General features: G+C 39.7%; 1 protein-coding gene across 1 annotated transcript in view; it reads left to right on the top strand.

Annotated features, from left to right (window-relative positions):
* LOC110402071 (protocadherin-9-like) overlaps positions 12,058–17,409 on the top strand; it is a 386,553-nt gene continuing 381,201 nt past the window's right edge. The window contains exon 1 of the mRNA XM_021403782.1: positions 12,058–12,150. Coding sequence (XP_021259457.1) covers positions 12,058–12,150 — 93 coding nt within the window. The remainder of the gene's footprint in view (positions 12,151–17,409) is intronic.

Consider the following 17,409-nt stretch of genomic DNA (forward strand, 5'->3'; position numbering starts at 1 on the left):
TATATATTTTCTGAAAACTCATTTTCCACAGTCTCCTATTTTTTCTTACTATTTTCTGAGTCAGTCAAAGGATAATCAGACTTGGTTAGTGTGAAGCAGTCTGCAGTATATTCTTTCTCCTACCCTACTACAAATAATAGTTTGGTAGCACATATATGCTAAAAGTTGTATCTTTAGCCATGCAGATATGCAAATATATAGCAATGCATTTAAAAAATAGACTTCTAATTCTGATCATTTCTCAGAAAAAATGATGATTTTCTATGATTCTATGATTCTATGATTCTAAAAAAATTAGATTTGAGAAACTTTGATCTTTGAGCCCTTTTGAAGATATTGTCCGAAGTATAAATTACCAATAACTTCATTATCATATTTAAGACTTAGTTAACATAGTTGATAGTTTGTGGTATGTAGTCTCTTTTCAAAGGCTTTGCAAAGTTTCGTATAGTTTACAGTGAAGAATTTTGTAAATGCTGTCAAACCTCTTTTTTTCCCTGTCACATTCTTCTTGAAGAGGAAATCTGAATTTATAATTAGAGAAAAAATGCATTTTTACTTTCTGCACTTTTATGATCTCAACTAAGGTAGGTGCTTGCTTCTCTTTTAACAGACAGTATAGATGGAATGCAGTACTCCTTCAGTTGCAAATGGCCCACAATATATGTAAAACCAGAAACCAGATGAATTCCATTCAGAGAAAGTTAATTAAATGATAACAAATGTCAATAAGATCTTTTAATATCTTCTTAAATTCTAAGTCAGTTTTTAACATTCAGTAGTCCAGTGTGGACAGTTCAAAATCAGGGTGCTGGTTTGGGCTTAGACATTACTCACTGCTGTTCTAAATGCTAGCAAAATAAAACTGGTTTATTTGTAAGGCATTATGATTTCATTAGTCTGGCATAGGTGTAAAAAATGGCAGAGAAATTAAAAGGAGAAAAAATAGATTTATTTCAGTGGGAAAAGTAAATAATTGATCTTCTGTTAGAACTCAAAACTAGCAGAAGAAGTTCAGAAGATAATATTATAAAACAAAGAAAATTGCCTTGATAATCTCATAGGTTCATCCTTTCTTTTTCTGTCTTCCCCCTGTGTCCTTTATAGGAACTCTTGCCAGTCACAGCAAAACTTTCCTCCTGGCCAACACTTGGACATTTTCTCTGTCTTTCAGCATTACTGGCATCTTTCCCAAAAGTGAAAACTGTGACATTTTTATAACAAGACAAAAAGAAAAGAGGAAGAAGGTGTCCTATTCACCCAGTTCTCCATGTGGAGGTTTCACATTTGTGGTTTTAATGCAATTAATCAAAGACCAAATGCATTTGTATTCTCTGAACAGCTCAGGAATACTTTCATATTTTCTCAGTGTAGCAGTGTGAAATGGTGCAGGATGCCAGTGGATAATAGTTCTGGGAAAGATATCTTTCATGCTAGGACAGTTCTTATGGGTTTTGTTTTAGATGATGGATTGCAAGTTCTCAGTCATTTGCAAGCTACAGGCTTTACATTTGCTCTCCACATTATCAAATTTCTCTCTCAGTTTGAAAACCACAGCATTTTAATTGAAAGGAATGCTAGACTTTCCTGCTGTATCAATGTGGGAAGGTTGTTAGAGTCTGAGAAATAACCTTCCCACTTCAGAAAAATGAACAAATATGATACCACTGTTTTCACCTTAGTTGCCAATAGGTCTGCAAGGTGAGATGGCATACATTCAAGTGAAAAATATCAAATAGTAAACCTTCTGCTACAAGGAACTCTTTTTAAATTCACTGACTTGGAAGAAACTGAAGATCTGAGGGTTTAGTAATGTCTAACAATGGTGTCACTCTTCCTAGAGTTGCCATAGAGGATACTTTCTCCTTTGAGGCTAGTTTCAGCATATCACAAAGATTACTGAATCTGTTTCAGTAAGAGAAGGGATCAGAACAAGGGAACTTGGACATTTGTACAGCAGAAGCTCGAAGATCAGACAGGTACAGCTCATCCAGTGGAGGAGTTTAATATAGCTCTAATCTCACACAGTAAAAGAAATTCAGAAAGAAATGAATGCTTTAGGGCTTTGGCCTAAAGAAACAGAAAAAAATGGCTATTTTGGCAGCTGCTATTGACCAAACCTTCTGGTTCTGTGGGTCCTGGTTCTTTTAAAGAACTTATTTTCCTAAGTTTTGAAAAGTCCTGCTCAGTGTGTCCCTGGTGGAATGATAGCCTAACTTGCAATGCTGTTAATCATCAGATCATTGTTCCAGATAGTGGGAAAGGACTGGTGGTCGCTGACTGTATAATAAAACTAGTTCTAATGGGAATTCGTGTTCAGCTCATGCTATTCCAGTTCAGGAGAAGAATATGGAATTAGATACAGCTCCTGTCATATAATATTCTAGCTTTCTCTTTGATCTCTCAGCATCAGTTTTGACCACACTACTGCCAAAAAGGCAAGTTGTGCTCTTTTCCCTGCCTCCAGCTGTCTGTTCCTGCCACCTCTTTTGTGTCAGCACCAGTGACTGTTCAGCAGTTCAGGGAAAAATAATAATTTGGGAAGGCAGGTCGAGTTTTTATTCAGTTCAAGGAACTGACATAACTGGTGAGATACATGATTTAAGTATTGACATAGCGAAGGGTGTGCCCAGCAAAAGAGAAGGAAGTGAGGGCTGTCTTTTTGGTGGCAGCACAGTCTGAGATAACATAAACCTTGGTGAAAGTTTAAAATTGAAAAAAAAAAAACCTCTTAAAAATCTTTAGCTGGGGTTAGTGAATGTGTGCTGAACTCTGTAGTTTAGTGAATGGCAAATGCTTAATTTTGTTGGAATCCACTCTTTCACTCTGGTTTGTTAGTTGCATTTTCAATTTTTGTGATATCTGAAGATTTCTACTAGAGTAAGTGAATTAGGTAGTCACATTTAGTTTTCTTTATCAATGAACACTGATGCAACAAATTTATCAGTGTAAATTAATGCAATTATTGATTCATTTGTGTACAGGAATTTGCAAGAAAAAAGCTAATTTAAGATTTCCCACTTAGTTCTAAAAGTGCTGAAGCTCAGTTTTTAGAGTGAAGTCAATGGAAGGAAGAATGAAGATTCCATCTACAGATCTTGATGGCTAGTGGTACAGTTTGTTTTCAGAGGAGCATGGCTGTCATGGGATACACAGTGGGAAAATTTGAGCTAAAGACACACTGTAGCACCTTCCTGTTGAACTATGTAATAGTGAGATAATCACTGCACAGAAAATAGTAAATTAATATGTGGCTAACATTGTAAAACCTGTACTTCTTAAAATTTTGGGGTTTGTTTTGTTTTCTTTTGTTTTTCTGTAATTGGATGCTGAAAGAGTAACACTGAAGAGTTCAGAATATAGAATCACAGAATGGTTTAGGTTGGAAGAGACCTTTAAGATCATCTTAAGATCATCTAAGATAATCTCATCATTGTGTTCCCCCTCTGGTAAATGTGTTCCCCCTCTGGTAAATGAGGATGGAGAATTGGCTTCCTCAGACGTGGAAAAAGTGCTCAATAAGTGCTCAATAAGTGCTTTGCCTCGGTCTTCACTAGTAGTCAGGCTCCCCGTGTCTGCCAGGACCCTGAACCTCGAGGTGTGGGTGAGAGGAGCGGATTTTGTCCCACTGTAACAGTGGAACAAGTTTGAGACCTCCTCTTGAGACTGAATGTGTGGAAGTCCATGGGGCCGGATGACATCCATCCTAGGGTTCTGAGAGAGATGGCTGATGTGGTTGCCGAGCCACTCTCCATCATATTTGAAAAATCATGGCTGTCCGGTGAAGTCTCCAGTGACTGGAGAAAGGAAAACATTACTCCCATTTTTAAGAAAGGGAGAAAGGATGACCCGGAGAACTACAGGCCGGTGAGCCTCACCTCTGTGCCTGGGAAGATCATGGAGCAGATCCTCCTAGAAGACATGTTAAGGCACATACGTGACAAGGAGGTGATCCGAGACAGCCAGCATGGCTTCACCAAGGGCAGATCTTGCCTGACCAATCTGGTGGCCTTCTACAATGAAGTGACGGCATCGGTGGATGGGAGGAGGGCGATGGATGTCATCTACCTGGACTTCTCCAAAGCCTTTGACAGGGTCCCTCACCACATCCTTCTCTCCAAATTGGAGAGGTATGGATTTGAAGGATGGACTGTTCGGTGGGTTAAGAACTGGTTGGCTGGTCGCAGCCAAAGGGTTGTGATCAATGGTTCTATGTCAGGGTGGAGGCCGGTCACGAGTGGTGTCCCCCAAGGCTCAGTCCTGGGACCGGTGCTCTTCAATGTCTTTATCAATGACATAGATGATGGAATCGAGTGTACCCTCAGCAAGTTTGCAGATGACACCAAGCTGAGTGGTGCAGTCGATACATTGGAAGGAAGGGAAGCCATCCAGAGGGACCTGGACAGGCTGGACAAGTGGGCCCACGAGAACCTAATGAGGTTCAACAAGGCCAAGTGCAGGGTGCTGCACTTGGGCCAGGGCAATCCCAGGTATTTATACAACCTGGGGGAAGAAGTACTTGAAAGCAGCCCTGCGGAGAGGGACTTGGGGGTCCTGGTGGACGAGAAGCTGGACATGAGCCAGCAGTGTGCGCTGGCAGCCCGGAGGGCCAACTATGTTCTGGGCTGCACTAAAAGAGGAGTGGTCAGCAGGGAGAGGGAGGTGGTGGTCCCCCTCTACTCGGCTCTTGTGAGGCCCCATCTGGAGTACTGTGTCCAGGCGTGGGGGCCCCCAGCACAAGAAGGACGTGGAGCTCTTGGAACGAGTGCAGAGGAGGGCGACTAAGATGATCAGAGGGCTGGAGCACCTCTCCTATGATGAAAGGTTGAGGGCAATGGGCTTGTTTAGTTTGGAGAAGAGAAGGCTCTGGGGAGACCTCAAAAAAAAAAAAAAAAAAAAGCAGCATTCTAGCTATATCATCTCAAGTTAAAGTGTGAGCCAAAACTGTGTCTAATCTCTGGGACATCTGAAACTGGCAACATGTTTTACAGTTCTGACCAAGGAATCCAGTCATATACCATAATGCTAAGAAGCATGCTTTCCTACATATGCAGGGTTTGATTTTCATTTTGTTTTGTTTTCTAGTTAGAGTTACTATCAATCATAGAGAAACTTGGTGAGATGGGATTATCTTACTCATTGCACCATTTTCTTGTACATGCTGTAGACCTGGAAGCTAGACATTTCTCCTAATTTCTGCAATTCTGATTAAGTCTGACTACCTTTGTGGTAACTAGGATCATACTACTTAATACAGATTATGTAATTTAATGCTGTAGTAAAGTAGTAAACAAGAAAATGTTAAAGACGAGAAGTCTTTCATACTTAATCTTCACAGAGGCTTTTAATGTGGATGCTTAAAATGGATCTTTAGATCAAATTTAATAGTCTGATTTCAAGTATTGAAGTTTTCCTTCAGCCTCCAACCAAATGGAAGCCAGGAATTTGATTTCTTTCTTCTCGTCATCCAAAGGCAAACAAATAAATAACATAAGCATGTACAAGACAGAACATAGAGTGGCCTGCTTTTTTATCATAGAAACATAGAACAGCTTAGATGGAAAGGAAGCTTAAAAATCTTTTAGTTCCAATCTCTTTGCCGAGGGCAGGGTTGCCACTCCCCAGACCAGGCTGCCCAAGGACCCATCCAACCTGGCCTTGAACACCTCCAGGGATGGGGCATCCACAACTTCTCTGGACAACCTGTTCCAGTGCCTAACCACCCTCTGAGTAAAGAATTTCTTCCTAACATCTAACCTAAATCTCCATTCTTTTAGTTTAAATGCCATTCTCCCGTATCGTAACACTATCATAATTTGTAAAAAGATGATCTCCCTTCTGTTTATTGGCTCCACTCAGCACTTTGAATTAAAGCTCTCTGCAGGAAAAAAGATTTTTGGTAGACTTTGTGATTAGAATTTCTTTGGGGAGTAAAAACAGGATTTTGTATCACATCAGGAAATACTGGATTTCAATAGGACAATAAATATAAATGTAATATAAAACTTGCACAACTGATATTTATGAAAGTTGTTAATAAAGTAGACTTATCATGATAATGATTTTTATATTTTTTTCAGGAGCTTAAGTAGTGAAAAGGCTCTTCAAGGCTACTTAGTATGAAACTGAGGCACAGAACAGTATCATCCTGGGCTGTCCTAGTTTTGTGCAATTGTTTTAGACAAAAAGAGGGAAAGGAGGAGTCAAATCTTGTTTCTCTGTATTTTCAGGCCAGCTACCATAGAAATGAACAGCATAGTAGATCTATAATTCTCATGGTCTAAACCAGGCATGTCAAACCCACAGCTTGCATGTCCCATGTGGCCCTGGACAGCTAGCAAAGCAGACCCACAAGACAGTAAACTTTTTAACATTATTATGTTATTTTTAGCAATGCTTTTCATGAGTCAGTTGCACTTAGCTTGAGTGCAGACCACATAAGTGACAGCAGAATGCTATGGTGGCGAGTACACAGTGCAGTGCTAAGTTTGCCTTTCACACCCACCACACACACTCAGTTGAACTGAAATCATTGTGTATTACCTGTTACACGCATTTGTGCCACTTGGCAAGTAAAATACAGTGATTACCAATAACATTTCAACCTATCTGTGTATGTGCCTGTGATGTCACATTTTTTTGTTGTTGTTAAAGGAGACTTGTAAATTTTCTTATTTAATTATTAAACTTGGACTTGTGTTAGTCTGTAAAATAATTTAGTAAGTTAGCCTGTTCATTGCAGAAAAATATCCAGAATACTAGTGTGGTGCTGACAATTTTTGTAATTTTCAGTGTCTCAAATAGCTCACAAAAGGTATAAAATGATTTGAAATGTGGTGTTTTTTGTGGATTTGACTGTTCATTTAAATGAGTTAAACTTATGTCTTCAAGGTGAATATGCTATGTTTCAAACCATAACAGTGTTCAAAATGAAACTTAAATTATGGCAAGATCAAGTTGCAGCAAGTAAGTTTAGCATTTTGATATGTTGTCTAAATGGAGAGCAAAATTACAGATGCTGAAGTGCCAACCTTCAAGTTAGGCTCTGTCTGTAGAAAAATGAGTGGCACAACCGGAGGACAGGTCACAGATAGTATTGCATTAACTACTGCATTATGTAAGATGGAAAAGTGAGTTATAGACTGTGTTTCTGCCTTTGCCATTAGCGTAGAATTTGAATGTAGGGAGTTGGTCATCCTCATATTGTGGCAGTATATGCAGCAAAATTACACAAATATAATTTTGGGGGTATTTTCCATTTCCTTCTCCCCTTCCTCCCATCTTTTTTTTTTTTTTTTTTAAGGAAGGTGACCAATTTAGGACATCATACAAATGCTAGTAAACTTTGGGAACTTTGGAACAGACCTAAGATATCTGTTCTGCTTTCATTCTAACTGTCCCTGTTGAAATATTGTCAAATTGATGTTTTATGCCATTCAAAAGGTTCTCCCTTTGAAAATGAAAGAAAATGAAAAGCATTCACTTCACTGCTAGGTGTCTTTTAAAGAAGAAATTCATTTGGTGCTGTGGTACCTATAACCTATCCCAGCCAGCAGTTAATGCAGACTATTGAACTTATGCTTTCTTGGCTAGCAGTCAGACTTCTTTAGTTGAGATTCTTTTATGCATACAATCCCTTTTGAGCTAATGGAATAGTGACAACAAGTTTTCTAAAGAAAACCTGTATATGAGAAAATTGCTTAGACGTGCACAATCTTTTTTCAAGAAACTGTCAAGGATTTGTATTGACGCTTGATGGTATGTTATTAACATGCTTACAGAATTAATTCAAAGGCAGTAGAGCAGTGCTGTTTATACCATTTGTGGTAACATTACCATTACTAATTACATTATATTGTAATACTGATACAAATCAGCTGCTAGCAATGTCAGGATTAGTGTGGGATGGTAATAACAAGCCAAGCTTTCAGACCTTTTGACATCTTCTTGCTGAAAAATGTTTGTTATCTTGTTCTTTGAAATGAATAGAACATGTTTGTTATCCAAAATACTGCAAAGACAGTGTGTATTTACTGACCTCTCCTTCCAATTTAGCCTTGTCTTTCGTAAAATTAGAAAATTTTCAAAGACAAGACTACTATTTAAGAAGGCATTTTTATGAAGAAGAAGGTTTCAAAACATAAAAAAGTGTATTTTTAAGTATATATATATAAAGAGAGAGAGAAATGATGGGTGACAATGGGATCAACACCCATGTATGAATCAGCCTTTGACCTATGCTGGACCTTGTCCTCAAAAACAAGGAGGGTCTGGTGAGTGATGTAAAGTTCAAGAACAGCCTTGGCTGCAGTGACCATGAAATGGTGGGGTTCAACATCCTTAGGGAGTCAAAAAGGGTGTGCAGCAAACTTGCTACTCTGGACTTCAGGAGAGTAGAACTTCTGCCTCTTCAGGGAACTTCTTGGCAGGGTGACATGGGACAAAGCCCTGGAGGGAAGAGCTCTACTAAGGCACATGGAAAATAAAGATGAGGTGATTGGTAGCAAGCAGCATGGCTTCACCAAGAGCAAGTCATCCCTGACAAACTTGGTGGCCTTTTATGATGGAGTTACAGCATCAGTGGATAAAGGAAGAGCAACTGCCATCATCTACCTGGACTTGTGTAAAGCGTTTAACACCATCCCACTTGACATCTTGGTTGCCAAATTGGAGAAAAATGGATTTGATGTATGGACCACTCACTGGATGGTTGCTCTCAGTCAACAGCTCAGTGTCTAAGTGGAGACCAGTGGTGAGTGGTGTTTCTCGGAGATCAGTGTTGGAACCGATGCTATTTAACATAATTGTAGGCAACATAGACTGTGGGATCAAGTGCACCCTCAGCAAGTTTGCAGATGATGCCAAGCTGCATGGTGTAGTAGATGTGTCAGAGGGAAGGGGTGCCATGCAGAGGGACCTGGACAGTTGGGCCCATGCCGATCTCATGAAGTTCAACAAGGCCAAATGCGAAGTCTTACACCTGGATCGGGGCAATCTCAAGCACAAATACAGACGGTGGAGAATGGCTTGTGAGCAGCCCTGAGGAGAAAGATTTGGGAGTGTCGGTTGATGAAAGATGCAACATGAGCCGGCAATGCGTGCTCATAGTCCAGGATGCCAACTGTATCCTGTGTTGCATCAAGAGAAGCAGTGACCAGCAGGTTGAGGGAGGTGATTCTGCCCCTCTACTCTGTTCTTGTGAGATGCCACCTGGAGTATTGTGTCTTGTTCTGAGGCCCACAACTCAAGAAGGACATCAAGCTGCTGGAGCAGGTCCAGAGGAGGGCCACAATGATGATCAGAGGGCTGGAACAGCTCTCCTATGAGGATAGGCTGAGAGACAGTTGGGGTTCTTCAGCGTGGAGAAGTGAAGGCTCTGGGGGAACCTGAATAGCATCCTTCCAGTTCCTGAAGGGGGCCTACAGGAAAGCTGGGGAGGGACTTTTCATAAGGCCATGTAGTGACAAGATGAGGGGAAATGGCTTTGAACCGTGAGGGTGGTGAGACACTGAAACAGGTTGCCCAGAGAGGTTGTGGATGCTCCCTCACTGAAGATGTTCAAGGCCAGGCTGGATTGGGCTTTGAGCAGTCTAATCTAGTCAGAGGTGTCTCTGCCTATAGCAGGGGAGCTGGAACTAGATGATTGTAAAGGTCCCTTCCAACCCAAACCATACTATAATTCTATGACCAATTAGTCAGGCAGCTGCGTTAATTGTATTGCTAAGTATGTAGTATTGTAAACCTCAGCACAGCCCCTTCCTCACCCTTCTAATATTAAGATCAGTGTAAGTACTGGGATAAAATTTTTGACATTCCAACGGAATGGAAAATAAGATGAGGCTTACTAGAAACAAACTCTATGAATAATTGAATACGAATGTCTGTAACAATGTAGGTTCTTTATGCAAATCTTGACAAAATATTTTTTTTCTGTTCATGACAGAGAGAAGTTACTAACAGAAGGCTCAGTCAATCACTTCCTAATCACTGTAATCAGACTAATTTCTGAAGTTTCTTTGTGAGCATTGCTTTGTTTCTTTGATATCCTGATGGTCTTCATTAGGATTACTTCATTGCTCTTCTTTTTGGGGAGATAAATAAAAGGATCACAATAAATTTGACAAGATTTTCTTCAGACTGTTATCAGAAGTTTGCACTTCTTTTCATTGAATGGTAGCAGCAATTAACTTTATCCCTCCTCCTCAAGGAGAAGGCTGTTCACTTCATAATTTGTTCACTTCATAACAGAGAATTGCTGTGCCATCTGTGTAATTGATTACAAAAATGTCTAAGTCTATATGTTCCTTCCCAGTATGGATTCTAACTTGCAGAAAGAGGTTGGAGTTTGCAGGTTTGGAGTCAAAGCATTAAACTAGGAGAAGAAATTAGTACATTGAATCATAATGCCAGTTTCAAAGCTGAATCACTACTATCTTTGGGATTTCAGTAAAATATGGGTTTGCATGACTAACAGTCTTCCCACCAGACTAGAATTCTCTTCTAAGGTGTAAAGGATTGTCCTTCACAATATAGTATGATGGCTCTGAGAGAAAGAGAGAGCGAGAAAGAGATGTTACTGCTTTTAAAGAGAGATTCTTTTTCTTTTTTTCTTTCTTTTTAAGCATACTGCTGCTTAGCATTTAGAAATATCTGGACATGGTGTCAGAAGTGAATTCTTTTTATTTTTTTTTTTATCATAGTATATAGTTTGCTAGTGTCATGCTGCAGCTACTGAAATGATCTCTCTCTTGATCTCTCTCTCTGGATACTGCTATGTTTTGTATAATTGAGCCTTCTGTAGCCTTCACTGTAAGAGACTCTCACACCCGTGAAACATGGTATGTAGTTCTTTAGCATCCACTGTTTTCACACTCACTAGTGGTGAGGGTTTTCACAGTGGATCCGTAGAAGAGATGCACTGCAATTAACAGAGCCAGTCATAGCTGGTCAGGTAGTGGTTTGAATCTAACTCTTTGACCTTAGTGTTACCAATAAGTAGTCTGTCAGTGGTTTTTCATAGATAAATCACATCTACTTTGAGCTAAATTAAAACCACCAATTTATTACATGTGGGAGTAATCCACATAGGTCTAAATAATATTCATCTGTTTCTCAAAAACTACACATTATTCTTTGTCTTATACAGTCATGTCTTTGCTCTTGAGATAAGGATGGAAGTTTTTACAGACAATTTTAGGGAATACTGAAGAAGCAAAAAAAAGTAATCTGTTTTTTGCAGGATCATAATGTAACTTCTATGGATGAACCTGATTATAAACTGTTATCATTAACAGTCAGCCTAGATCTATTTCAGCCATAAAGAACTGTACTGAACTCTAAGCTGGTGAAGGGTCTGGAGCACAAGTCTTACAAAGAACGGATGAGGAAACTGAGATTGTTTCGTGTGGAGACAAGAAGGCTTGGGGAGACCTTATCGCTCTCTTCAACTCCCTAAAAGAAAATTGTGACGAGGTATGGTTCGGCCTCTTCTCCCAGGTAACAGTGATAGGACAAGAGGGAATGGCATCAAGTTGCATCAGGGGAGGTTCAGGTTGGATATTAGGAACAATTTATTCTCTGAAAGAGTGGTCAAATATTGGAATGGGCTCTGGTAGAGTCATCCCCCTTGGAGGTGTTCAAGAACCATGTACATGTGGCACTTAGGGACACTGTTTAGTAGGCTTGGTGGTAATGAGTTGACAGTTGGACTTGATGATCTTAGAGGTCTTTTCCAACATTAATGATTCTGTGATTCTCTTCTATGGTTCTATGACAATTCTGTTATTGATTAACTATAGTGTTATGTTGTCTTTATGTGTGGATGACGTCTAGATGTCTGTCTTAAACATAAGCAAAATATTCTATTGAAATTGATTGTATATATTCAGTACCTCACATGTGATAACTTGTGCAATGAGGAATGCTAAAGCCAACCTGGAATTGAATCTGGCAAAGGAGATAAAGGATAATAAGAAAGGCTTTTTAAAATATGTCACCAGTAAAAGGAAGACTAGGGAAAATGTGAGTCCCCTACTAAATGAGGGGGGTGTTCTGGTAATGGGGGATGCTGAGAAGGCCGGGATACTGAACGCCTTCTTTGCTTCTGTCTTCACTGCAAAGACTCCCCCTTGGGAATCTTGGACCCTGGAGGTAAGTGAGAGAGTCTGGGGAATGGAAGACTCCCCTTTGGTGAGGGAGGAGATGGTCTGAGAGCATCTAGGCAGCATCAATGTACATACATCCATGGGCCCTGATGGGATGCATCCCTGTGTGCTGAGGGAGCTGGCAGAAGTGACTGCTGAACCAATCTCTATTATCTTTGAGATGTCTTGGAGAATGGGAGAGGTGCCTGAAGACTGGACGATAGCCAGTATCACTCCAATCTTCAAAAAGGGCAAGAAGGAGCATCTGGAAAACTACATGCCAGTCAGCCTCAGCTCTGTCCCTGGAAAGGTGATGAAACAGCTTGTTCTGGATTCCATCTCCAAGCAATTGGAAGAGAAAAAGGTTATCAGGAGTAGTCAGCATGGGTTCACCAGGGGGAGGTCATGCTCGACCAACATAGTAGGCTTCTATGATGTCATCACTAGCTGGGTGGATGGGGGAAGAGTAGTGGATGTAGTCTACCTTGATTTCAGCAAGGCATTTGACACTGTATCCCACAACATCCTTATAACAAAGCTGAGGAAGTGTGGAATAGATGAGTGGATGGTGAAGTGGGTTGAGAATTGTCTGACTAGTTGAGCTCAGAGGGTTGTGATCGGTGGTGCAGAGTCCACTTAGAGGCCTGTATTTAGTAGTGTTCCTCAGGGGCTGGTGCTGAGTCCGGTCTTTATTTCCTTTTTACATTTCATTTTATCACTTACTAGTCAAGTAACAGAGATTTCTTTAATAAAGAAGTCAGGGACAAAAGCAGGAACTATAGGCCCATGGAGCAATGGTAACTAAGATGTGGCTCTAACAGTAAAATTTTGATGATGTATAGAGTATTATGTTGCAAACACAGAAGGTATATGGGAGTTTGAAAGTCAAACTTTGATTATGAAGTCTTGTTTTGTTATTGTTTTCTTCTGGTGGGACAGATTTTTTTTTTTTTTTTTTTTTGTGATATCCAAGACATTTCTCTCACTAGATTTCTGTATTCTGTTCATTGCTAACATCACAAAGGTAGATTTTAGAATAGATTTAAAAATGAGCAGTGAAAAATGTGCTTAGTTCCTTTGCCTAAAAAAATCTTCATTTGTCTTTCTTAAAACATAGTTAAACGCTTACCCAGGAAAATAATTTTCTGTGTTGTGAACATTTCAGTTCTAACACTGACCTTTTAATCTTAATTTCATTTTGTTAATAAATTAGAATTTACCTTTTAAGGTTTTACTTCATCCTTTAGAAACTAGCTACGCCTACGTTTTTTTTTTTTTTTTCTGAAAACAGGCAATATTGCTTTTTGGTAACCTCTTGTTGCATTTGCTTTCTGCTTTTCTAATTTTTCTTTGTTCTCCCAGGAGAAGGAATCAACACCACTAGGTGTTATTTATTTAATATTTTTTCTGTGATTTTTCAAGTCTTTCAAATTACAGCATTTAAAAAAAAAGGCAAAATCTAGGCAAAATGCTGAAGTCAATTTAAACCATGCCCGCTGGCAAAGACAAGAATGTAGTGAGTTGGCAAGAACTTATCTGATACTTCTTCAACTGAATGTTTATGGCATAGATATTTTGTGTGTGCATGTGTATGTATCAGAGTGCAAATTGGCCCATCATCCTAATTTCTCCTTCGTTCTGTTATCTGCTGGGTCTTTTATTTCTTAACCCTAATTAGAATATCAGTAGCTCATTATTCTTGAGTCCTTCAAAAATGAAAGCCATAGTAAAGAACCTTCAAAGATATCTTCCCAGAAAGGTACAATCCTAAGTAAGAAACCATGCAGAATTATTTCATTTCCAGATGGTATGCCTATGCAATATAGCCAGTATATAGGCTCTCTAAATGAGCAATTAAATGTAGTGCTCTCCTGTTTGTTAGTTCTCTCTTGCCCCTGTGCCATCTAAGAGTAAGAATTAAGAAAGGGAATTGTCCCTACTAAGGGCCTATTCATGATCAACCATAAACAGGTCTCATAGATTTTCCTTTCTTTTTTTACATTGTTAATACTACCTGATTTGACAAGTTACAGTGCACTTTATTTTTATTTCTGTGCACGAGCCTCCTATAGTAGTTCTGTGGGATAAAATTAAGAATTGTGATGAAGTAATGACACTAATAACTTATAGCCAAAAATATGGTATATTCTTTTGAAACCACAACTGTACAAGAATTATCGATTTCCTGAAGTGAGTGACCAACAGTCTGAAAATCAATGTGATTTATTGAGGCATCCAAGTAAAGACATATTTTTTTTTCTTTTAGGCACTGTAAAGTCAGACACACGTTCTGAGTTGTGTGAGGCTACATGGGAAAATACGTTTTGAACTTCAGTATTGTAACTCCTTATTTCCCACACGAGGATACTGAAAATCCCTTGGTTATGCCCATGAATTTCAGGGAAGTTTGACTGATAAGAAAGCTTATGTACACATCATCCACTTGCATAATTCAGATATCTTAACTTCCACATGTGATGCATGCCAGTGTTTCTATAAAGTGTTTGGAAAGGCCAAAAACTGAGAATTTGGTGTTCAGGTAATCGAGGTTCTTAAGAATCAGGGCTTCACTTGTAAAAGGAGGTTAAAATACTTACATAATGAAGTACAGCAGCCTTCCGTCCTTGGGCAAAATTATGATTTCTGATGTCTGTATTTCTGAATATATGATCTTAACGGAAAAGGAGAGGGAAAAAAAAAAAGAACAATGGAAACCTAAAATGTTTGATTAATGGAAAGAGCTTAGAAATAGCTAAGTTTGAGGCCTGATCTCAGAGCTTTTAGGCTGGAAAAAAACGTCCCATTAATTTTAGTGGGAGTTTTGACTGCACAAGGACTTTCAAGATCATGTACTTTCTTGTTCATTAAAGGATAGAAAGTAATTAGAAATAAAGCACAGAAAAGATTTTATGCAGTATTGCTTTTGTCAGCTGAAAAATCCATATTATTGTAGGAGTTTTAGACTAATCTCTCTCCCTTTCTTGCATAAAATGATGACACAGTAGGTTGTTTTCATTACTTTTAGCAGGTCTGTTGTTCTATCTGTTCTTTTTACTGGGAAAAAGTAACTGGCAAGTTGTTTTTTTTTTGTTTTGTTTTCTTATTGTTTGTTTTGTGTGTATGTGTTACCTTCCTTTCTGTTCGATTGCAGTCTCATCTCTGATGCTGACTTTGTTATTTCCCTTCTCCTCCCAAACTGCTTACCTCAAGATATCAACTTCTTGTTTGTAAGTTGTCAATGATAGATGAAATAAAAAGGCTGTGTGTATTTTGATTGAAGGCTTTGATGATGTCATCACATGAAATAGAGGAAGAACTGGAAAGATTAAGAGAAAACTTTTACAGAAAGGAGTCTTGTATGTTTTATGAAAAAAATATTTTGAATTTTGAACTTTTGAGGAAGAAGATATACATACTTAAGACTTATCAAATCCGGGCCTAAAATTCAAGTTTAAGGCAGTCATGAGCCATTTCAGGAATCATGAATTTACTCATATTCAGTAATGGGAGAATTTTCTACACTGACTACAGCGGCTCATCTCCAACTGAAAGTTTTAACCACTCTAATAATTAAAAATATGTTTAATGTTACTCTTTCCTTATGGCTGGTGTGTTGGTTTTTTTTCTTTTCTTTTCCTGCATCAAAACCTTCTTTATTTCAGTCTCCAGCTGTAATTTATTTCAGTGAAGAGCACAGTCCAAATTTAATTCTAGTTGCAATTGTCAGTTGTAAGACTTGAGAGCAGGAGCCACTTTCTTTACTGCTTTCTACTGTCTACTTGTAGGAAAGAGAAGCTGTAGAAAGATGGAGAATCAGGCAAGATATTACATCCTCTGGTCTATTTGCTAGCCATGCAGTATGTAATGATCTTAATTACTATGAAGCCCAACAGGAAAGACTTTTCACTTAGAATCATAGAATCCTTTGAGTTGGAAGGGTCCAACTCTAATGCAATGAACAGAGACATCTACAGCTGGATTGGGTTGATCAGAACCTCGTTCAGCCTGACCTTGAATGTCTCCAGGAATGGGGGGAATCCATTGCCTCTCTGAGCAACCTGTTCCAGTGCTACTCTGCCCTTATGATAAAAAACCTTTTTCTCCTATCCAGTCTAAATCTCCCCTCTTTTAGTTTGAAACCATTTCCCCTGCTCCTATCTCAACAAACCCTGCTGTCTGTCCCCTTCTTTTTTATAGCCCCTCTTTAGATACTGAAAAGCTACTATCAGGTCTCCCTGAACAGACCCAACTTTTTCAGCCTGTCCTCATAGGGAAGGAGTACCATCCCTTGGTTCATTTGTGGAAATGATTGGCTTTCTGGGCTGTGAGGGCACATTTCTGGCTCATAGTCAGCTTGCAATCCACCAGTATCCCCAATCCTTTTCAGCAGGGCTGTACTCAATCCTTTCATTCCCCATCTTGTACTGATAGTGGGGGTTGCCATGACCCAGATGCAAGACCTTGCAATTGGCTTTGTTGAACCTCATGAGGTACTCCTGGGCCCACTGCTTGAGCTTATCTAGGTCTCTCTGGACATCATTCCGTCCCTTGTGTGTGTGTCAATCACACCACGCAGCTTGGTGTCATCTGCAATCTTGCTGAGGATGCACCTGATCTCACTGTTGATGTCATTAATGAAGATATTAAAGAGCATCAGGCCCAGTACTGACTCCTCCACTCATCACTGATATCCATCTGGACATTGAACCATTAACCACCACTCTATGTACAATCTCACAATCAGATCCTCATCTATCAAGCTGTCCACCCATCAAATCCATATCTTTCCAGTTTGGAGAGAAGGATGTTGTGGGGGACCATGTCAAAAGCCTTACTGAAGTCCAGATAGATGACATCAGTGGCTCTTCTCTTGTCCATCAATGTAGTTATGCAGTCATAGAAAGATGTGCTGGTTGGTCCGGGAGGACTTGCCATTGGTGAAGCCATGCTGGTTGTCTCATGTCATTTCCCTCTCTTCCGTATGCCTTACTATAGCTTCCAGGAGGATCTGTGACTCCCATCTACAAGAAGGGTCATAAGAAGGATCTGGGGAACTACAGGCCTGTCAGCCTGACCTCGGTGCCGGGGAAGGTTATGGAGCAGATTGTCCTGAGGGAGATCACGCGGCATTTGCAGGACAACCAGGGGATCAGGCCCAGCCAGCATGGGTTTGTGAAGGGCAGGTCCTGCTTGATCAACCCGATCTCCTTCTATGATCGAGTGACCCGTATGGTGGATGAGGGAAAGGCTGTTGATGTGGTCTACC

This window comes from Numida meleagris, chromosome 1 (assembly GCF_002078875.1).
Source record: "Numida meleagris isolate 19003 breed g44 Domestic line chromosome 1, NumMel1.0, whole genome shotgun sequence".
Taxonomy (NCBI): domain Eukaryota; kingdom Metazoa; phylum Chordata; class Aves; order Galliformes; family Numididae; genus Numida; species Numida meleagris.